The following is a 24046-nucleotide window of genomic DNA, read 5'->3' as shown; positions in this document are numbered from 1 at the left end:
CAACACTGGTTATAAGAAAAGCTTTAAAAAACACAGGTTGATGTGCTTCAACAAAACCAGAGTATTTGGACTCAGAGACGGTGAAACAGACTCTTTTTTTATACTGTTTTTACACAACATTTAGAATAGTCACTGCTAAAATTGTTGCTGAAATAAGCCTCCACTTAAAAGCAGCACTGTAATTGTTAGTTGGATGACTACTCAACCATCTGTAGGAATCTGTAGAATTTCAGGATTTAAATTTAGGGTCAGGATAACCAGGATTAAAAATAGCCATAAGCAAAGATTTAAAAAGACGATAAAGTCAGTGGTAAGCATAATGTGAAGAGCCCATTATTAGATATTTTAACTCCATGAAACAAAAAGTGGACGATTTCTTGTGTTAAAGTATTTAGACGTCATTCAATCAGCCACTCTATATCTCTGTTTCACCTCACAAAATTGTCTTTCGTTCTCTATTATTCCACTCGCTTAGAGCTCTACTGATAGACTTTGAATATAAAGAAAGAGAAAAGATCAAACCGATTTGGAATGAGTCAGAAAAATAAAAATGGGGATCTTAATCTCTGAGTGCTTGGTTAAATGAAAGCCATTCTTTGCCACTGAAAGCCCCGAGAAAGACAGAGCGAGTGAGACGAACAGAGACGAATGATGAGAGGGAGATTAAGAGCGAGCGAACGAGAGGACGAAAAGCAAGCCCTGGTCCCGGCGGACCCTGATGGCAGAGAAGATGGGATCAAGCCTCGCTAAACGAATTAGAAAGCATGAGCGAGAGAGCAACTCATGAAATTTACTCAACTCCCCTAATGATGTTCCTGTCTGACTGAATAATGGAAGCACTTGGGAGAAAGACAACGAGAGAGAATGGATGCAAAAGGAAACAGGAGGTGGGTGACAGGAAGAGTGCTTGTGATATTTATATTCTACAACAATTTAATGACATTAGTCTATTAGACACAAGGTAACAGTCTAGATCTTCAGGTTCTTATCCTGAGGACTAGAGGACTTTACTAGGCCACTCCTTAGCATTCCCAGCTGTTCCACCCTCACGACCCTAGTCTGATCTACAACTTCTCCACTTATATCTAATCACAATCACCCTTTGCACCAAGATAATGGAAGTTGAACTCTGGCAGGGAACATTACCGAAGCACACCCATTCATCCAACCCAACAAATCAATCGCCGTAGCCATGCAGCATGTCTTAATCGCCTGCCATCAGAGGGTGAACTTACCGAGTTGATGCATGGAAGCTCCTTGTTGAGCAGCCAGGGCAAAGACAGCTTGCCCTCTCCTCTATAGCATGACTGAATCCTTTCCTTGATCTTCTCCTTTATTTTCGTCAGGGTGAACAGGCAAAGCGCCGACTCTTTTGGGGGCTTGGCCCGGTTCTTTTGCCCTTGGGAGAAGACCGTAAACAATATGTCCTCTTGCTCGGACACTCCCAAAGAGTTTGCAAGTTGCCTTCCAGGTTTGGCCAAGTAGGCGTCCTGGATAAGTCGATACTCGACGCCGTCTTTGGTGCATCCGATTGGGAACTCCACGTAGGAGTAGAATCTTGGATCATCAATACAGAGTCGGACGATCTTTGAGGTGAAGAACTGTTCCCCGCTGGCGTCAGGAGAAGTTAGTTGAGTATCCAACTGCAAGGTCAAGTAGTAGACAAACTGTTCACTGCTAAAGCTGTAGATGTAGTAGATGTCGAACGTCGGGAACTTGGACAGCGTATCCGAAGGGATCTTCAACTGGGAGGAGACGAACTCATCCTGGTGGACAAAGCTGAACATGTCAGCATCCTCCTCATTGGCCATCAACTTCCGGCTTGAAAGAGTTGGGAAGTACTCTGATTTTCCATCGATGGGAGTTCCAATGAACAGCTTGCTGATGTGGTTTTCAGAGATGATCACCCCAGACATGGTTCCCGACTCGATGACGCTGGAGAGGTAGTGTTCCTTACGGTGGTGCGGCTCGCCAAGCTTGAAAAGATCATCCAGGCGGAGAAACTGACAGATGCCTTGCGAGGTGCTTCCGCAAGCAATGAGTCGGTTTTGGGGATAGTCTATTAGCAGCAGCTTGTTCACATTACTGTTTGGGTGAAGGTCATGGGGGCACAACTGTACACTTGGAGGTGGATAGCATTTCTCGTTGTCCACTACAGGACCTGTCATATGACTCCTCAACTTGGTCAAGTTGCTAGAAAGCTTGTAGATCCAGTTTACCGCACCAATGTACACATCCCCAGTCTTGTTATGGATGACTAAATGCGTTAGACCCCATTCAGGAGGCGTGAAGGACCTAAATGGCTCTGGCGATCCTTCAGAAAGGTAAGGGGATATGCAGACAGTCAGAAGCCCAAGGAGAATCACAGTCCTTGGGCTAATAAAGCTTTGCGGCCCCTGCTGAGGCCACATATCTGCGCTGGTCCTCGCAAGCGGAGGATGTGGCGGACCACGCTACAACTTCAATCGGGGACTTTTAAATGAATTCAGCGAACAAGGACGGGCTTTATTGATTTGATGCTTCCTTGCCTTCTCATACAACAGTCATCCACTTCAACATCCACCTCAATTCCTCGTCTGGGGCTCCTGCAGGGCAAAAAAAAAACACATTATGAGTGCAAATGGAACATATCCGATTCATTATGCATCATTTCTCAAAGTCAAACAGTGAGGAAAGACAAAATTTTTCATTTCGCCGCAAATCATTCAGAATCGCGTGGTCAAACGAGGTGAACCATGTCAAGTTTTAATTACTGAGACTGATGGCTCTGGGGGTGAAGATAGATTGGACGCACTGTATACAAACTCTTCACTAAGCAACGCCGCAGCTATAGAGTTGGTCGTGCTTCAATACGGGCGTAAGACATCCATCATCACAAAACGTCTGACAGCAGCTTTGTGTAGATGAAGTATGCAAGTACATAACAGTGCACCTTTAAAAGAGCCCTGAAAACAACGAGTGTAAAGTAAGTCTTTGAGGTCTGAAATGCTTGAAGTTGTTCTGAACTTTACAAGGGCAAGAAAATTATATTGTGCCGTTTCATGTCAACTTGAAATGATTTATACATCTTGTTCTTTTCTAATTCTCAGCTCTGAGAGCACAGATTGCAGTACAAAGCCAGAAAGAGTTAGAATTATACAACAATGCATTGTGACGATTCATTTATAGCTCCAGGGCCAAATTTGAGGACATTGGCATTTAAAGTTAGGCCTATGTTGTTTCAGAAGAACTTGTTTTAAAAGCACCTGACAAAATACCTACTTTATTAGAAAAACTATTTTGATTCTGCTGATGATGGAGATTGAGAATAAATCCAAACCCAAAACATTTTCAGTTCACCTTCACCATTTCCACTGGGGGAAAAAATGGGAGTCGGAAGTACAAAAACAGGAAAATCTCAGCGACAGGAGAGAGCCGGAGGCAAGCGAAAACTCTGAAAGATAAAGGAAATAAAAGGGGGAGATAGAGTGGAGGGAAAATAGGAAGAATGTTTTCCTTTCTCTCTCCTTTTCTTTGCCCATTTCTTATCTCCATTGCTTTTTTCCTGTTCGGGTGATTGAGGGCCTTCTTATCTGTCCATCATTCCCCAAGGACGGGATGATGGGAAGTGGCGTCATTCCGCAGAGCTCCAGAAACGCGTGCGAAAATGGACCGGAAAAGCGAAAGTATTCGTCTGTCTATCAGCTAAGGACCAACTAAAACGATTTCATATCAGAGATGGCTCCTTTGAATTATTTTGTTATTTTTCCAAGCAAGTAGTAAAAGAGCATATACACAATTGAAGTCAAAAGTTTACATACACCTCGCAGAATCTGCAAAATGTTAATTATTTTAGCAAAACAAAAGGGATCATATAAAATGCATGTTATTTTTTATTTAGTACTGACCTGAATAAGATATTTCACATATAAGGTGTTTACACATGGCCCACAAGAGAAAATAATAGTTGAATTTTTATAAATATGACCCTGCTCACAAGTTTACATCCCCCTGGTTCTTAATACTGTGTTGTTACCTGAATGATCCACAGCTGTGTTTTTTGTTTAGCGATTATTGTGCATGAGTCCCTTGTTTGTCCTGAACAGTTAAACTGGCCGCTCTTCTTTATAAAAAAAAATCCTTCATGTCCCACAAATTCTTTGGTTTTTCAGGATTTTTGTGTATTTGAAACATTTCCAACAATGACTATGGTTTTAAGATCCATCTTTTCACACTGAGGACAACTGAGGGACTCGTATGCAACTATTACAGAAGGTTCAAATGCTCACTGATGCTCTTAAAAGAAACACAATGCATTAAGAGCATTGGAAGATCAGGGTCAGTTTTACTTATTTTGTCTTCTGGGAAACATGCAAGCATCTTCTTTAGCTTCTGAAAGGCATTACTAAATAAAAAAAAAGATATTTAGGCAAAATAAGAAAAAAATGTACACATCTTCATTATGTTCAAAAGTTTTCACCCTCTGCTTTTCATGCATTGTGTTTCCTTCTGGAGCATCAGTGAGCATTTAACCTTCTGTAATAGTTGCGTATGAGTCCCTCAGTTGTCCTCAGTGTGAAAAGATGGATCTCAAAATCATACAGTCATTGTTGGAAAGAGTTCAAATACACAAAAAAGCTGGAAAACCAAAGAATTTGTGGGAACCTTAAAGACTTTTCTGAAGAACAGCAGACAGTTTAACTGTTCAGGACAAACAAGGGACTCATGAACAACTATCACTAAACAATTAAACACAGTTGTTAATCATTCAGGTAACAACTTTTGAACAGGGTCATTTCGATAAATTCAACTATTATTTTCTTTTGCGTATCTTATTCAGGTCAGCACTAAATAAATAACATGCATTTTGTATGATCCCTCTTATTTTGGTAAAATAATTACAATTTTGCAGATTCTGCAAGCCGAGTAAACTTTCAATTTTAACTGTAGAAGGAAATATATTCAAGCATGGCAACCCATGGTATTCCTTCATGTACTACAATAGTACCTGAATTTTGTAACCATTCAGTATCATGCCATTACAATCACTTTACTATGGTACTACCACAGTGAGGCAAGTCATGTCTGTTTAGTTACTATGTTCAACATTTGTGTGCATGTGCATGGAAAACAGAAAGAGGCAGAGATTCCCAAACCTCATTTGTCTTCATTTGAGCTGATCGTTCATGACAGAGTCGACTGTAAACATCAAACCAAAGTGCATCTGTGTGTCCTCCTACAGCTATCTGGCAACTGAATGGTTAAAACAGTCAATGCACAAGCATTTGTAGCAAGTTTAGAGATATGACAGAGCACAAGAATGGAACCAAATGAACGTGAAAATATAAATGAAAGAATGTCTCTCGAAACGCCTCAGAAAGGACTGACAACTGAAGAGAATTATCAATCTCATCAAGAGATAAAAGAAATTCTTGTCTAACATCCCCGAAGGCTTTCTTTCATCTTGTGTTCTCATCTTCCACTTTTAGATTCGCCAATTTCCCATGAGTACCTGCACTTCAGACGATCAGTAACTGCTTAAATGACACCAATCAATGAATCCACAAGCGCCAAATGACAGAAACAGCCGCTGAATATACGTGCCCGTGCAAGAAGCCGTTCTCATAGATGTTGTTATTTATGTCACGGATCTCAGTCTAGCTCAATATTATCACTGGCATCAGTTTCTGCTCGTGTCAAATGAGCCGCTCGCTCACGTCCTACCTGAAAACCGCAGACAGACTATTGTGCAAACACATTACAGACACAGAACCTTTATTTACTGACACATCTACCAAGATTTATTTATGTATAAGCATTCAATAAACATTTAATCAATATTGTACAATTAACAACCGCAGCATCATCATGGAAATGCAAGCAAATAATGCTTGGGGCAAGAAACAATCCAGGTTTCGTGAGATTCGCCCTTAGACATTATTCTCACAACATTTCCACTTTATTCCTCACAACATTCCGACTTTTTTCTTCGCAACATTCCGACTTTTTTTCCTCACAACATTCCGACTTTTTTCTTCGCAACATTCCGACTTTTTTTCCTCAAAACATTCCGACTTTATTGCTCGAAACATTCTGACTTTTTTCTTCGCAACATTCCGACTTTTTTTCCTCAAAACATTCCGACTTTATTGCTCGAAACATTCTGACTTTTTTCTTCGCAACATTCCGACTTTTCTTCGCAACAGTCCGACTTTTTTCTTCGCAATAGTCCGACTTTTTTCTTCGCAACATTCCGACTTTTTTCTTCGCAAAATTCCGACTTTCTTCGCAACATTCCGACTTTTTTCCTCGTAACATTCCGACTTTTTTTCCTCGCAACATTCCGACTTTTTTCCTCAAAACATTCCGACTTTATTGCTCGAAACATTCTGAATTTTTTCCCTGAAACATTCCGACTTTTTCCCTCGAAACATTCCAACTTTTTTCCTCTAAATGTTCTGACTTTTTTCCCCGAAATGTTACGACTTTTTCCCCAGAAAGAAACATTCCAAATTTATTGCTCGAAACATTCTGACTTTTCCCCCCGAAACATTCCGACTTTTCCATCATTTTCCAACATTACATCTTTATTCTCGAAACATTCCGTCTTTATTCTCGAAACATTGTCTTTATTCCCGAAACATTCCCACTTTATTCTTACTATTACGAGTTTATTCTCAAAACCTTTCACCATTATTCTCAGACAGACTATTGTGCAAACACATTACAGACACAGAACCTTTATTTACTGACACATCTACCATAAGCTTTATTTGTGTGTAAGCATTCAATAACTAATATCGGTTTAGTAAATGCTATAAAATTAACAACTACAGCATCATCATGGAAATGCAAGCAAAAAATGCTTTGGGCAAGAAACAATCCAGGTTTCGTGAGATTCACCCTTAGTAACCGCCACACACCAACGAAACAAGTGCTGGAGTACATTTCAGCATAAGGAACATGAGACACAGTTAATATGGAAGTCAATTCATTCTCCATTTTTCCCACAGCTGCCCGAGGACACGTTATTCTGCCAGTCGTCTCACAGTCCCTCTGCTTTAGAAAACAGAGCATAAATTCACGTACACACACTGCGGACAGACCTCTAAACCCGTCTCCTCAGATAATGGCGAGTGGTGGCAGGCGGCTGGCTGATTTATTACTTGTGGCATATCAATTACAGCACTCGCCTCTCAGATGGAGCGCGAATACACACACTGAATACACTCCGAAACAGACGTGTATAAAACTCACACACTAAAGCAATACACTCAAACCAGTAGCCTAAATGGGGAAAAAAACCGCACACCAGAAGCTCACAATGGCAAACTGCAGCATACTAGTAAAAAAAAAAATACAATATGCAATTGACCTTATGCACGGAGCGTTCTTTAGAATTTCCGCATAAAGATAAGCCAGCTCGTAAACTTCCGTTGAAGCTCATTTTATATGTGCTATATATTAGGTGGACACTCTTGAGACTGATCTAGTGCCTCGTTCTTATCAGAAACTGAGAAAAATTATAATTGCAACATTATAAACAATGTTAGCGGCATGAACATTCAGTTTCATATTATTTAACAACATATAATTTAAATGCGGAGCCTGGTAATCTCATACCGTATCTGCATAGTTGTACATTTAAATGCTGACAGCTAAACACTATCATAACGTGTTTAGGCTAACGTTAGCCAGCTATCATATTTCTCTTCAAGGACATCTTAATCGTATTCTTGATAATCACTAACTTGCCTTCGTAGTCATGAACACATTTTTAAAATCTTGCAATATTTCAAAGCCTTTATTATTTTCTAACTCTACAGCTGTGAAATAAAATGTACTTCAAGGACGACTCACTTTTCATTCATAAAAAGGGCATCGGAAAAAATGACTTCACGGAAAACAACGTCTATTTTTGGCTAAAATAATATGGAATTACCCATATAACCAATAGATGGCAGCAGAGGATTGTTTATTATGCAGCTGTCTCTCCTTATATTTTTCAAGACGTCTTGCTTTCGATTTATTATAAAATACTAGTATAATAAATTGTAGTACTTTTACCTTTTACTTTTATAGTATAGCAAGTGCAGAAAGTCATTAAGCTCACACACAAACAGCCTATAAGGGTGAATTATGTAAATACTAGTTCACTACAAACACGTTAAATATTTATGGTATAATAATTAAAAAATGCACTAATTATGAATCGATAGGAATTTGAAATATTTTATTAAATTGAATAACTACATCTTTTAAGTTTTATCTTGAACTGTAAAATCTATCAAATAGCCTATATTTAACCAACACAAACTTGTTACTGCTGTAGTTTTGTTATCTGAATTTAGTCTGAATCATTTAAGCTCTTTTTTGACATCAGTTTGTCATTTGCTTGGTCCGGTTATTACTGTCAATCATAGCAATGACTCGCGCATATTTAGCCGATTTACTCGCGAATTTTTTTAAACTGGCATTTGTCATTCTTGAAACGGTATACATGGACGTTTGGTCCTCTTAGACAAACAACACTTTTCTTCGATTGTGAATCGATTACGTAGAGAAAACGAACAAAGTACGCTCATATTACGGCAGAGTACAGTTGACCGGAAATGACTGAGCTGGCTTGAGTAAACAAGGAAGTAATCCGTGCATATGGTCAATTCTGTGTACAATATGCATTCTGTGAAGAATATGCATGTGCTATATTTGAAATAAACCTAAGATCACGAGATTAAAGTCATATTTCAAGAATAAAGGTAAAATATTACGAGAATGAAGTCAAAATATTACGAGATTAAAGTCATAATATTTAAAGAATAATGTTGAAATATTGAGAATAACGTCAGAATATTTTGAGAATAAAGTCTAAATATTTCAAGAAAAAAGTTTAATATTACAAGAATAAAGTCGAAATAATGAGAATAAAGTCGAAATTATGAGAAAAAAGTCAAAATATTTTGAGAATAAAGTCGTAATATTTAAAGAATAAAGTTAAAATATTAGGAGAATAAGTCGAAATATTTTGCGAATAAAGTTGAAATATTAGAAGAATAAAGTCAAAATATTACAAGAATAAAATCGTAATATTTAAAGAATAAAGTCTAAATATTTTGAGAAATAATTTAAATTACGAGAATAAAGTCGTAGTATTTTGAGAATAAAGTAGAAATATTACAAGAATAAAGTCAACATATTTTGTGAATAAACTCGTAATATTTAAAGAATAAAGTCTAAATATTTTGAGAAATAATTTAAATTACGAGAATAAAGTCGTAGTATTTTGAGAATAAAGTAGAAATATTACAAGAATAAAGTCAACATATTTTGTGAATAAACTCGTAATATTTAAAGAATAAAGTCTAAATATTTTGAGAAATAATTTAAATTACGAGAATAAAGTCGTAGTATTTTGAGAATAAAGTAGAAATATTACAAGAATAAAGTCAACATATTTTGTGAATAAACTCGTAATATTTAAAGAATAAAGTCTAAATATTTTGAGAATAAAATCCAAATATTACGAGAATAAAGTCTAAATATTACGAGAATAAAGTCAAAATATTTTGAGAATAAAATCAATATATTCAAAATATTACGAGAATAAAGTCGGAATATTTTGAGAATAAAATCTAAATATTACGAGAATAAAGTCTAAATATTATGAGAATAACTCAAAATATTTTGAGAATAAAGTCAAAATATTTTGAGAATAATCAAAATATTCAAAATATTACGAGAATAAAGTCAGAATATTTTGAGAAAAGTAATTTTTCGACAATTAAGTGAGAATAAATGAGAATAAAGTCAATGTTTTAAGAATAAAGTTGAAATATTACACAAATAAAGTTGAAGTGTTTCAAGAATAAAGTTGTAATGTTTTCAAAAATATTTTGAGAATAAAGTCAAAATTACAAGAATTCTAAGCAAAAATTTTACATTTTTTTCAGCACATTTGCAGTGTAACAAATAACCAACCTATATTGATTGTAATTTTTAATTGCCAAAACACACTTTTATAGGTGTATTTGAAGGCATTTGGAGTTAAATCATTAATATAGTTTAAAATCTTTAGTACCGCAAACAGTCCATAATATTTTAGTGATTATTCACCTTTAAATGACATTTCTGACTTTCAAACTGGAATTTTAAACAGGACAGGAAGGAAAACACGAGTGCACAGGAAGTGGCCAGTCAGCAATGACACGGTCATTTCACAGCTCATTATCCCACTAATTAAACACAATAAATATGCTGCAGACAAACCAACTGCATGCAAAACTGAACACGCGTGTTTATCCAGCAGCACTGCACAAACACATCCAGAATGTGCATGAATGAAGTCGTGTAAATGTATCAATGCACAAAATAATCCATAAACGTATGATCTGTATGCATAACATTTGCACAATGTTTCCCCCAAAATACTACAGTAATAATAAATGAAAATAGGAACTTTAGAATCTAAAAGCATGTGAGAAGGTTTTACTGTGGTAATACCTGCAGTAACCAGTATTTAGTCAGAAACAGAAGTAAGGCGCTGGGATAAACAGATGTTGTTTACACTCGACCCCCGTTTACCCCTCTTTACCCCCCATGGAGCTGTAAAATCCCCCATCACACACCCTCATCTCCAGCCCTGCCCCCGTATGCCGCTCTAAGCTTCCTGAAACCGGTTTCTAACCACCAGCAGCATGTCTAGTTCACTGCACTCGCCTGAAAACATTAGACATCTACCACACATTTAATAAAAATCTCCTTTATTATTTAACCATAAAACCATAATATGATCCCGTTATTTGATCTAGACATCTTTGAATAACACAGAAACCACCCAGCAACCGCTGAGAACACCGTAGCAACCAAACAAAACAATGTAGCAACAAAATAGCAACATTCAGTGATTGCATGAAAAAACGCAAATGCAAAAAATGGAACTATTAAACTGATTCAAATTAAATTGGGATACATTTGGCAGAGACTAAATTTAGTCTACAAGTCTGTCCTATGGTTTCACACTGATTTCAGTCACAAAAGCATGTTTTTCTACAATACAGCTTTTCTTAGCAACCTTAACCCATTAATTTGTGACATAAGGGTAAAAAAAAGTATTTTTATAGTTTTAAGCCATGAACAAAACCAACCAGCTACAAGGTGAATCACAACATCACAAACTTTTCAAAGAAAAAAAGGATTGGAAAAATTAAAATGAAAAACAAAAAAAAACAAAAATACAAAACTGTGAGTGAAACACCTATATTCCAATGAAGTACTGCAAATGACAACAGAAATAAATAAACGTTCTAATCAATTATATATAAGATAATAATCATTGTAATCAGTAAGATTTTTTATGTTTTTCATTAAAATACAGGGGAAAAAAAGTAAAAGTATATTAAACAATATTATTGCAATTCAAAACAACTGCTTTTTTATATATAATTAGAATTTATTACTGTGATGGAAAGCTGAATTGTCATCAGCCATTACTCCAGTCTTCAATGTCACATGATCCTTCAGAAATCATTCAAATATATTGTATATTGAAAAGTATATTGATTACTTTATTATCAATGTTGAAAACAGTTGTGCTCCTTAATATTTTTTTGGAATCTGTGATACTTTTGTAGGATTCTTTGATGAATTAAAAGTTAAAAAGAACAGAATTTATTTAAAATAGAAATATTTTCTAAAAATGTAAGTCTTTACTATGACTTATCAATTTAACACATCCTTGCTAAATAAAATAATTAATTTTTCAAAGAGAGAAAGAAAGAAAGAACAAATGTACTGACCCCAAACTTTGAACAAGGTGTTTGTACAAAGGTTTTCTATTCTATTCTAATGCTGTTCTTTTTAACGTTTTATTTTTCAAAGAATCCTGAAAAAATGTATCACATGTTCCAAAAAAAAATATTAAGCAGCACAATTTGTTTCCAGCATTACATTACTAGAATGATTACTGAAGGATCATGAAGACTCAAGTAATGATGCAGAAAACTCAGCTTTGCATCACAGGAATAAATTACATTTTGAAGTATATTAAAAAAGAAAACCACTATTTTAAATAGCATTAACATTTCACAATATTACAGTTTTTCTGCATTTTTAATCAATTAAGCGGAGCCTTGATGAGCAGAAAAGTCTTCTTTAAAAAGCATTCAAAATCTTTTGAGCAGCAGTGTGTTTTCATGTGTTGTAAGATATGCATATATAGACCTATACAAAAATGTAATTATTTTGAGAGAACAAGACATTTATTTTGTCATTTGCAGTGCTTCAAGGGAATGAAAGACGCTAAAGTGTTTTGCCATGATTTGCCTGTCACAGTTATCTCACTGGTAGAGATTTACTTTGCATAATCATTTGTAATGATGTGTTTTTAAATCAGACATTTGCCTACATTATACAAAAAAATGCTGAATAAACAAAAGCATATATGTGACCCTGGACCACAAAACCAGTTATAAGTGTCACTTTTTTGAAATTGAGATTCATACATCATCTGAAAGCTGAATAAATAAGCTTTGTTAGGATAGGACAATATTTAGGCAAGATACAACCATTGAAAATCTGCAACCTGAGGGTGCAAAAAAAATGTAAATACTGAGAAAATTGCTTTTAAGTTGTTCATATGCATATTACCAATCAATAATTAAGTTTTAATTTGAAATATTATATACAGTAGGAAATTTACAATATGATCATTAGTTATATCCTAATGATTTTTGGCATAAAAGAAACATTAATGTTGATCCATACAATGTATTTTTGGCCATTGCCATAAAAACACCTGTGATTCTTAAGACTGGTTTTGTGGTCCAGGGTCACAGATTATCATTTAACAACCACACACCTCACAGTAGGTCTGTTTTTAACCGTTTATAAGTTGTCATGAAAATAAACTGTATTTTTATCTTCTAATTGCTGTGGTAAACTCAAGCGGCAGCCTCCCGCTCTCTCTATTGAAACCAACACGGAAGTGGCTTAAACTGCAATTCATCGACTGGCCGCTAGAGACTGGCTGCAAAAGGGAGTCAGTCCCATTGACTCCCCATGTTAATATGTCCAACTTTACAGCAGAAAAAAAAAACATGTTTACAGCCTGCTTCAAAAAGTGGTTTTAGACCATATAGCTAATTTCGCCCTTCATGTCAACTGTGAGGGGGGTGAACTTTTTTATAAGTCATCCGTTTAAGTTATATTAACGTTCTGCATAATTAAGGGCGTGGCCACTTGAGTGACAGGGGGATTGCCGCTGCTGTCACCACTGGAGTGCTAAGTGGGCGTGGTTTCAGCAACCAGCTCCACCCACGTCCCGCCTCTTTGCCCATTTTCGATGATCCGGGAGTGACGCACGGTGACGCAATTCCAAGATAGCGACAGCGAATCCCGCCCACTATAGGCTCCAAAATCGCTCTTTAGAAACCTACGGATGACGTCACGGACACTACGTCCATATTTTTTACAGTCTATGGGTAAACTCCAACCTCTGACTGTTTTGTTCCACAGACATGACACCATGAAAGTGTGTTTGTTGAACATCCCTCGGCCTGTATTTAATATTTTGACTTTGCTCCAGTCCTTCACAGCAGGGTGATTCGTCTAGGAGTGTCGATCGAAAGCATTTAGGGATGTTTTCTCATTAAAATCATTCTAGAAAGCAAAAACCAGAACGTTTTGTTTCAGATCACTTCAAAAACAGACCAGAATGACCAAAAATCTTCCATTACATCACCTAGCTATTGGGATTACGAGGCCATTACCCAGAATTCCCCCACATTGATGACTAGTGAGGGCAAGGCCTGTTAACATTCCTGAGGAACCGAAGAGAACGAGTGAAGCAGCAACATGTGAACTCTCTGTCTGTCTGTCCTTCTCCTTCCTGTTTCTTACTTGGCCGCAACACACGCTCAGCGAAGCGTAAGATATGGTACAGCATGTACAGCTGTGAGATGGAACACGATAAAATTGCACAAGCTCTTTAAATCAAACCGTTTCATCCCCTTCCACAACAGCAGAATGAGACAGACGTGCGATCTGAGAGGAGAGACACATCTGAGCAGTCAATCTCACAATCGCAGCACGATGTGTTTAATACACACTCGTGAACATTTGCATGCATGCATATGCATGACACACAGACGGAATGAATAAACTAGTAAAGCAGGCTAAATGCTGCATTCACTCAGCCGTCTCTCTCTCTCTGAGCTGCACAGACCTGCTGCCATTATTACATCACATCCATTGCCATGTTTTTGCAATGAGTGATTATGGTGCACTTTAAATTCCAGTCACCTGGTGTTATGCAAATAAGGAAATCAAGTGAATTTTAGAAACGGATGGATTGTTTTTTCCGGTGCAGTAGTGCATTACACGCGCTCTCCAAATGAAATCCGACGCATGAAGAACAGGTGGACATCTCTGGAGTCTTCACGTGCAATGACTAAACTATAAAACGAGGCTTTAAATACAACTATACTATAATAAAAACTATATAACTATAAAAAAGAACAATGCATAGTGTTCTAGCTCGCACTTTACTGCAACATTAGCTTACAAATCTTTCAAAGACATCATAATTGTGATGCATATGCATGCATGCATATTTACAAATAAGGAAGGTAAGTGAATTTTAGAAAAGGATGGATTGGTTTTTCCTGTGCAGTAGTGCATTACACGCGCTCTCCAAATGAAATGCGATGCATGAAGAACAGGTGGACATCTCTGGAGTCTGCATGGGCAATGACAAAACTACTAAGATAAATTAAACTTCAACAAATTTAAATTAATTTTATACGTGTACGTATATTTATAAATACATAAATATATGGGCCATTCTACGGAATTGGTTCAAAGTCAGAATTGGAAATGTCTTGAAAAGTGTCTTTTTGCCAAAATAAAAAGTATGCAAGTTGTATAATATCTAAGGTACACATTTCTAGTAATTGTGCAGTTAAGTTTCATATTGTATTTTCAGAAAGTATATATATTATTTTTATTACATATATTTCACAGGTAAATCTATAAACATTTAGTATTTAATTATATTTCAAGAGTAAATTATGAGATTTGTAGCATTTTAAATAATTTTTTTCCTTGTAAAAAAAAAATAAATTAAAAAAAAGGCAAAAAGTTTAAAAAGGTTAGTTTCATTTAAGGATTGATTAGTTTGAATATACATCGAACCAAACAGCATCATAACATTATTTAAAAACTTTATTTCTGAAGAAAATAGAAATATTTCCTGATCATAAATGTATGTGTTTAGTTAAAATCAATCTAGGCCAATAGACTAAATGAAAAATGCGGGAAACATTTTTTTTTTTTACATAAAGAAATAAATAAAATATTGAAAAAAAAAATATATATATACATACACACACACACATATATATATATATATTTTATTTTTTATTTTTTTTATTTTATATATTATATTATATTATATATATTTTTTCCATTAAAAAAAAAACACACAGAAAGACACTTAAAAACAACAATGAAAAAAATACTAAAATAATTTATAACCTCCCCATTGAAAGTACCCAATAAATGATGATTTTTTTTTTTTTTATTAAAACATTTTTTTTTATATTAATAAAAAAAGCTTAGTAACATTTTAAATATTATTGTGAGTTTCAATAGCTAATCTTAACAAACATCTAAGATTTGAGTACTAACTGCTTTGTTTTTTGGTTGTGGGACAGCAGCTGTAGCATGCCCCATATACAGTATGTAAACAAACTTTAATTTTTGGATGCAATTAATTGTGATCAATACCTTTTCCTGTCTCTCTCTCTCTCTCTCTCTCGGTTACGTCTTCAGGCTGCATGTCTCTCAGCATTAGAGGTGTTTAAAACAGTCGAAGAGTGAACTTTTCCATCCCATTTGTTTTCTTGCTGTCTTAACTCTTGTTTTGTGACCTTTACAGACAGATAATTCTATTCCATCCTGCGTCTCATTTGCTGTGGATTTGTGCACAAGTGTGTGTGTGTGTGTGTGTGTGTGTGTGTTGACACGATTACTGTGAGCTAATGAATGAGTGTGTGAGCGCTCTGGACTCCCTCCTCTCTGTTTAGCATTCTCATTATCAGAAAGGCTACATTTGCATCTTAAACACAAATTAAACTGTTGCAAATTGAATTGCAGATTTGTGCCACTGCACACAGAAAGAGAGAGAGAGAGAGAGAGAGAGAGAGAGAGAGAGAGAGAGAGAGAGAGAGAGAGAGAGAGAGAGAGAGAGAGAGAGAGGGTGAGTGTGTGTTCTGTATTAAACAGGTGCTGATTGCAACTTCAGGGAAAGGTGATGATGTCACACAATTAGACGCTTAAAACTTTAATTGAGGAAAATAGAGATTGAGAAGTTTAAAGACATTAAATTGCTGTCATTATGAACACACCTGAATTCACACAGCTGTCATTCTCGTGAAGAACAGTAGTATTAAACGGATAGTTCACCCAAAAATTAAACCCTGTCATTTACTCACACTCATGTTGTTCCAAACCTCACACACACACACACACACACACACGATTGTAGATGACCAAACAGCTGACGGTACCCATTTACTTCCATAATAAGGAAAGAAAAACTATTAAAATGTCAATGGGAATCAGTTTGGTTACCAACTTTTTCAAAATGTTGTCTTTTGTGTTCAACAGAAGAAACAAAGTTACTTTTAAAAGTAAAAATGTAACATTATTGTCACATAGTTACTTTTTATAAAAATGTGTTACATTACTTTTGTGTTACTTTTTAAATCTGGGAAGGGCTTGCTTGTTTGTTTTTAATATAAAAAGTTAGATTTTTAGCAAATGTAAAAGCCCTTTCCCACCAAAAAGTGAAATGAATAAGCCTAGGGCTGGAGGAAAAGTAATTCAACACTCTTCAGTAATGAGAAAAATGAAGCACAAATGTTAGTTAATCTAAAGTAAGTTTTGCTTATTGGCATGTTTGAATTGAATCAAAGGTCAGCAGTAAACACATTGGTTAATAAAATGGGACTAAATACATTAAGGAGACAAAAAGTAACGGGCGTTACTTTTTTGAAAAACGTTTTTTAAATGAAAAAGTAATGTGTTACTTTACTAGTTACGTGAAAAAGTAATCTGATTAGGTAACTCGCATTACTTGTAATGTATTACCCCTAAAACTGGAAACAAACATACAGATTTGTAACAACATGACAAAAACATAATTTTGGGGTGAACTATCCCTTTAAGACGATGCAAAAAGTACATTTCTGCATTTTGGATAATGCAATTTTATTCATGACAGGAATGCAAATGTCCAGGATGATGCATACATGCTTAAATAGCAATATAGCACTACTGACAGTTTATTTAAACCACACTAACAGTGGCGTTTACAATAGCGGCGTGGCAGCAAGATCCTGAAAACGAATGAGGTTTCAAACAAACTTCAACCTGCAGCTCAGCAAGAGACAAAAGTAGCATCTGCGATAAACCAACTGTGAAAAGTGACTCAACCAGATAGACCAGCTCAACCTCTTTTCCACTAAAACACACACACACACACACACACACACACACACACACACACACACACACACACACACACACACACACACACACTCACTTTCAGAGTGCGAGCGGTTTTTATTTGCATGCATGACATCAGTGAGTGGTTTTAACCTCGTAAACCTCAACATTTACATGGGAGACTGGTAACATGTGTAAACATACAGGGCTGGAGGATATACTGATGATAAAAGAGATACAATTGTGAAGATTTTGCTTGTTTGCAACTTTGAAACAGCATTTTTTTTTAACCACAGGCCACTCAGTTTAAACCACACAGAAACTACTAACAAAAACAACATTTAAGCAACTTGAGGCAACAGTATTATTTCTAAAATATACAAATATCTTAAGACATTTATAATTTGATATGAGCTGTATTTTTTATGACAATGAATATCAAAAATCAGCGTGTTGTTATTGGATATAATATGGATGCATTAAATTGATCAAGATTTCTGTTTCTAATAAATGTGTTATTGTTTTAACTTTCTATTTAGTGGTGAATCCTAAAAAATAAAATGCATCAGATTTCCACAAAAATATTGGGCAGCAAAAGTGTTTTCAATGTTATTAATAAAAATCAAATCAGCATATTAGAAAGATTTCTGAACAATCATGTGACACTGGAGACTGAAGTAATGACGCAGAAAATTCAGCTTTGATCGCAGGAATAAATTACATTTTAACAGATATTCACATAGAAACAGCTATTTTAAATTACAAAAAATGTTTCAAAATTTTACTGTATTTTTGATCAAATAAATGCAGCTTTGGTGAGCTGAAGAATACTCTTTCAAAAACAAACCTTTAACATAATGCAATGTGCTTCCATTTCTAGTGCGATAAAACTATCAGTCACTGATTATTTCTTGATTATTTAATCACAATCCCAAGAGTTAAAGTTCAATTCCAGAACAAAAAGTTACAGATAATTTACTCACCCTTGTCATCCAAGATGTTCATGTCCTTTCTTTCTTCAGTTGTAAAGAAATTGTTTTTTGAGGAAGACATTTCAGCAATTTTCTCCATATAATGGACTTCTATGGTGGCCTTGAGTTTGAACTTCCAAAATGCGGTTTAAATGAAGCTTTATAGGGCTCTAAATGATCCCAGATGAGAACGAATGGTCTCACAAAGCAAAATGATTGGTTAATTTCTAAAAAATATGTACAATTTATATACTTTCTAAGCTCATGACAGTAAGGGTGTGTCAAAAAACTCCCATTTCATTTTCTCCTCCAACTTCAAAATCGTCCTACACTGTTTTACCTTTTTTCCTTGCGTGTTCACTTTGTAAACACTGGGTCGGTACTTCTTCAGCGATGTAGGATGATTTTGAAGTTGAGAAAGAAAATAAATTGAGTTTTTCGGCATACCCCCACTGTCTTGAACAGGAATACACAGTTCATACAAAGCTAGACAAGATGAGCATTTGAGGTTAAAAAGTATATAAATTGTACATTTTTTTAGAAAATAACCAATTGTTTCGCTGGATAAGACCCTTCTTCCTCGACTTTGATCATTTAGAGTCCTTTGAAGCTGCATTTAAACTACATTTTAGATGTTCAAACTCGGGGGCACCATAGAAGTCCACTATATGGAGAGAAATCCTAAAATGAACATCTTGGATGACAAGGGGGTGACTAAATTATCTGTAAAGTTTTGTTGGAAGTGAAGTTCTCCTTTAAAGACATTTTTCCATTAAACTGGATGCCACAGTGATTTAGGCAGTGTATAATACACAATGTGCAATAGTCAGCTACTACCAATCATACAAAATCGATAACCTCAACTGACAAGATCTCGACTTCGGTTCAATAAACATCTTAACTAGTCTCCAAAACACACTGTATTAGTCCATATCAGACACAGCAAATCTGATCTTACTGAGAGGACAATCAAATAAATGCTCTAGCATTAAAAAAACAAACTCACCTCAAATCTGCTCATACACAACCACAACATAAAATGACACTAAACTCGTTTAACCTCCATAATGCAATGTCTTTTCAGCAGGCAATCGTGTAGAGCCAGAAATGATTTCATCCATTGGATTATACATATATTTTCAGTTAACACAATTCTCCACCCACATGGCCTTGGCTGCGCACACAAACTAGACATTTCTGGATGTTTTTTTTTGAGGATTTTGCTTCTTGATAACCTATCTTTTTCATCTCCTCTGATATCATTCAATCAGACGCATTTATGCTGTAGTTCATAGCGTTGTGTGTCATTCTTCCAGAAGCACAGACAGACAGAAAGCGTCCCGGCGTGACGCGTGTGCACAGGACGCTCTCGGTGTCTCCTGCAATCAGCTGACGCCGGCGCAATCAAGACGCTGATTTCTCACCGAAACCTCCAGCGGTGAAATCAAGCCGGTTGTGATGTGATTGGCTGCACCCTGCGATCATAAAAACTCATGCAACTAATACAAAGAAATTGTATATGCTCACGAGAGATATGCAGCTGTATAAAGCCCTATAAAGCCTACTCTATCATATTTGATACCCAAAGGCCTCTAAAAGATCACGACTTTGCAGAGAAACCTATTGTACACTACATTTTCTGTCATCTGTTTCAGACTTTTAGCAAGTGAAAGATTATAACCTTCAGCTGATAAATTTAATATTTCAAGACAAACACTTATTGGACTGAACAGCTTTGCTTTACTTGATTGTCTAGACATATATATTTTTTAATATCATGTTTAAATGTGACCCTAGACCACAAAACCAGTCTTAAGTAGCACAGGTTTATTTGTAGCAATAGCCAAAAGTACAATTGCATGGGTCAAAACGGTCATATTTTTCTTTTACACCAAAAATCATTAGGATATTAAGTAAAGATCATGTTCCATGAACATATTTTGTAAATTTCCTACTGTAAACATCTCAAAACTAAATTTTTGATTATTAATTTCCATTGCTAAGAACTTCATTTGGACAAGTTTAAAGGTGATTTTCTCAATATTTAGATTTTTTTTGTTTTTTTTGCATGCTTAGATTCCAGATTTTCAAATAGTTGCATCTCAGCCAAATATCGTCCTATCCTAACAAACAAGACATCAATGAAATGCTGATTTATTGAGCTCAAATGAATCTCAATTTCAAAACATTGGCTCTTATGACTAGTCTCAAGCTTTGAAGTAGTATTTTTCTGGTTAGTTATCACTCAATCATTATTGCATTGCGTTGCATTGTGATTTGATCATCAAACTAAGCATTTAAATATCATCTTACGAAGACATATTATTGTAGATATAAAGTGAAAACTGTTATTTAGATTGTATGCAAGCATCTGATATACTTTTATAAAGATCTGACTGATTTACATCACAAGCATTAATATTTCATCACTTTTTGACCATATAAATATCAACATCTGCACCAAATTAGCAGTTTTTTCCCTCTATATTCTCATTATATCAGACTATATGAGCCATAAAAGCCTGATGGATCAATTATGACACTTAACAAAAACAAGCAAGCAAACTTTTTGCAAAAATCTTCTTACAAAGAGGTTGTTATGACAATTATTTCACATGTCAGGCTTGACAGGGTTAAAGTTACTGCACTTTCAAGCCGCTTCCTCATAAACAGACGCCTTTTCAGGAGTCAGCAAACATAAATGAGTCCTTTGGGAAACAAAGTTGTGTTTACAAACTACAGTGAGGCTTCTGAGGAACTATTAGCCACTATAAAGCAGTTCTTCACATTCTCCATCTCTCACTTCTATAATCTCTGCTGTGTTGAGAAACACCAGGGGTTTGTTTGGTTAAATTCCCTGTTATCTTTCCTGCGAGCCGAAAGCTCATACTCTGATACGAGCGGAGCCAAACTCCCAAATCGCAATGCTGAAAAACACACGAGTCCTGCCAACATTCACATCTGAGTTCTGCCAGCAGGTGTAAACGCTCAGACACACAGATCCTGAGCTCAACACCTCACACATGAGCAGAGTGTGACGCGTTTGCGGTCTTGTTTGTGAGGGCTTTCAGCGATAACACTTAAATTATCATCTGATTCTCTCTGACAACATTATTGATTTGTACAGGATAATGTTTGCTGTCAATTACAGAGAAAGGAATAATAGAGCACTGATAGGGAGTATTGAATATTGGTTAAAAGTATTTAACAAGATGTGCAAATTATAAGGTACTATGGGGTCACTCCGTGTCAATTCAGCCAGAGGTCCAGGTCTCAAATTTTTTCTGAAAATAGATAGACATGTATAGTGATGAAAGCCAAAATATTAAATGTCATGGATGAATATTTACTGAATAATTCACTATTTTGTAGAGGGGGGTCAAAATAGCAATTTTCACCAGAGATTCAGAGCCCAGTTACAGGGGGGTAAAAATGACTTCAGAAAGATGGCAGCATTATAATGTTATTTTTACACAGAGATTGGTAGGTCTATTTTTAAAATCTGTTGACTTTAACCATTCGTATTGCATTATATGCCAATGGTGACCATTCAAAAATGGGGCAACAGCACTTTTCACGTTTTTTCTTCAAAGTTTGCATGCCTGTAACTCAAGAAATATTAAAGATATTTTAATGCTCTTTTAGATGTTGGGTCTTAATAAATTTTCCTTTTGGCATCTTCATTTTCAAGGCTGTATATGGTTTAGTTCCAGAGATATTGGAATTTTAATATATCTCCTGGAGTAAATCACTAAAATGTAGTTACAGTGGTCAAAAACCAAATGTAGGTCAGTTAAATGAAAGCTTACAAAAGATTTCCATTTCAAATAAATGCTGTCCTTTTGAAACTTCTATTCATCAAAGAACCCAAATCAGCAAATCAGTATATTAGAATGATTTCTGAAGGATCATGTGACTGAAGACTGAAGTAATGATGCTTAAAATGCAGCTTTGATCACATAAATAAATTACATTTTACAATATATTGACATAGAAAACAACCATTTTAAATTCTAATAATATTTAACTTTTTTTTTAAAAGGTTTTAAAGGTAATTTTATCAAATAAATGCAGCTGTGGTGAGAACAGACTTCTTTAAAAAAACATTTTTTAAACTCCAAACTTCTGAATGACAGTGTATAAAGGTGTTAGTACTTGGTAGTATATAAAAGTAATTTTTTAAACAGTAGAAACAGTGGAAAATAGCTAGATATGAATTTGAACCCCACAGAATCCCTCAACTTGATAAAAACCAAGTTGTATATCCAAGGTATAAATAAAAATATAACAAATTATATCTAAATACAGTGGATTGGAGGCCACAAAACTCTCATTATGATTTCAAAGTGTTTTTTTTTTAAAGTGAAGTAGGTGATTTCTGATTTACTGCAAAAACAACTGGTGTTTCCAAACACATTTTCTGATTTTCCCATTGGTCAAGAATCTAGGAGTCCCACCGCAAAAGTTATTCCATTGGTTGAATCAGAAGCTGCTTGAAATAAACAGATCAGTGTTTTGAAATCAAAAAGTCACCAATGACCAAAAACGTAGACATCATCTTTAAGCGCTACATCTACACATGTTTCTGTCTGTAGTCTGACTATTACACAACTGCAGCCAAAGTCAGTTTATTCAGAATCAATCATAAGCTCATCTCTCTGTAAACACCCACAAGAGTGTAGACCAGGACTCCAGCTCGACTAGTTTCCCAGCTCTCCACATGGTCCGTGTTTCTGTGGGTGTGTTTGTGTGTTTGTAGAGCAGCCGCCGCCAATGACAGACAGATCTGGCCTGCTTCTTTGTTTCCGTCTGGCTGGCACGACCCGTTCATCCACTCGCCGAGCCAAGCGGCCCGGGAGAATCTCCTGTACGGCTGCTGTACGCCGGTCAAACGCCAGCCAGAAACCCGCCCCGTGAGAGCCGGAGGGTGCAAGAGGGAGTGACCAGGTCATGAGGAGAGAAATATGTACCGTTGTAAACTGGGACAATCCCACATAAGATCATCCGACCAGACGTACGACATTCCCCGGCCGTGAGAAACGCTTGAGGAACAGAGTGAGAGAAAACAACTGGGTGGAAAAGCTTCCTGTAGCACTAAATCATTCAATCACACATTCTTTTTGTGTATGAATGAAAGAATCAAAGTTGATTACTCATCAATGATTGGGAAGAAAAGAATTGGAGAGCACAAAACAGTGACCAATCAAATTCCATTGTAATCATTATTTTTTTTTTGAAACACCCACTTTATGAAACCAGTACTGTTGTTAATTGCTGGTCTGAAGGAGATAAAGGCTTAAAAAGTTTATTTTTTACATTTAAACGTAGCACAACTTAAATAAAATGCAATAATTAAATGTAAATATATTATATTCAACAATTGCACAAATAAATTACGTATTTAATACACAATGTAATTCAATTAAAACTAAAAAAAAAAAGTAATTAAAAATTAAAATAAATATTAAATACAAAATATAAATAAATAAGTTTGTTGTTCAATTTATTGTAAATGTAAAATGTAATATTCTGCATTCAATTAAACTTACAAAAATTTTATTAAATAATAAAAATGAAATTCAACTACAAAT

The 24046-nt window shown here is 35.5% G+C and overlaps 1 protein-coding gene across 1 annotated transcript in view; it reads right to left on the bottom strand.

The window, feature by feature from the left end:
• The window catches only part of LOC141346800 (plexin-A1-like), a 178683-nt gene that overhangs the window by 142113 nt on the left and 12524 nt on the right, over positions 1 to 24046 (bottom strand). Inside the window, exon 2 of the mRNA XM_073851760.1 lies at positions 1236 to 2585. Within this exon, the coding sequence (XP_073707861.1) occupies positions 1236 to 2411 (1176 nt within the window). The 5' untranslated portion in view covers positions 2412 to 2585. The remainder of the gene's footprint in view (positions 1 to 1235; positions 2586 to 24046) is intronic.

The sequence above is a fragment of the Garra rufa genome, chromosome 12, assembly GCF_049309525.1.
Source record: "Garra rufa chromosome 12, GarRuf1.0, whole genome shotgun sequence".
NCBI lineage: Eukaryota > Metazoa > Chordata > Actinopteri > Cypriniformes > Cyprinidae > Garra > Garra rufa.
The sequence above is the reverse complement of the archived record's forward strand: the minus strand, read 5'-3'. Positions and strand labels throughout refer to the sequence as shown.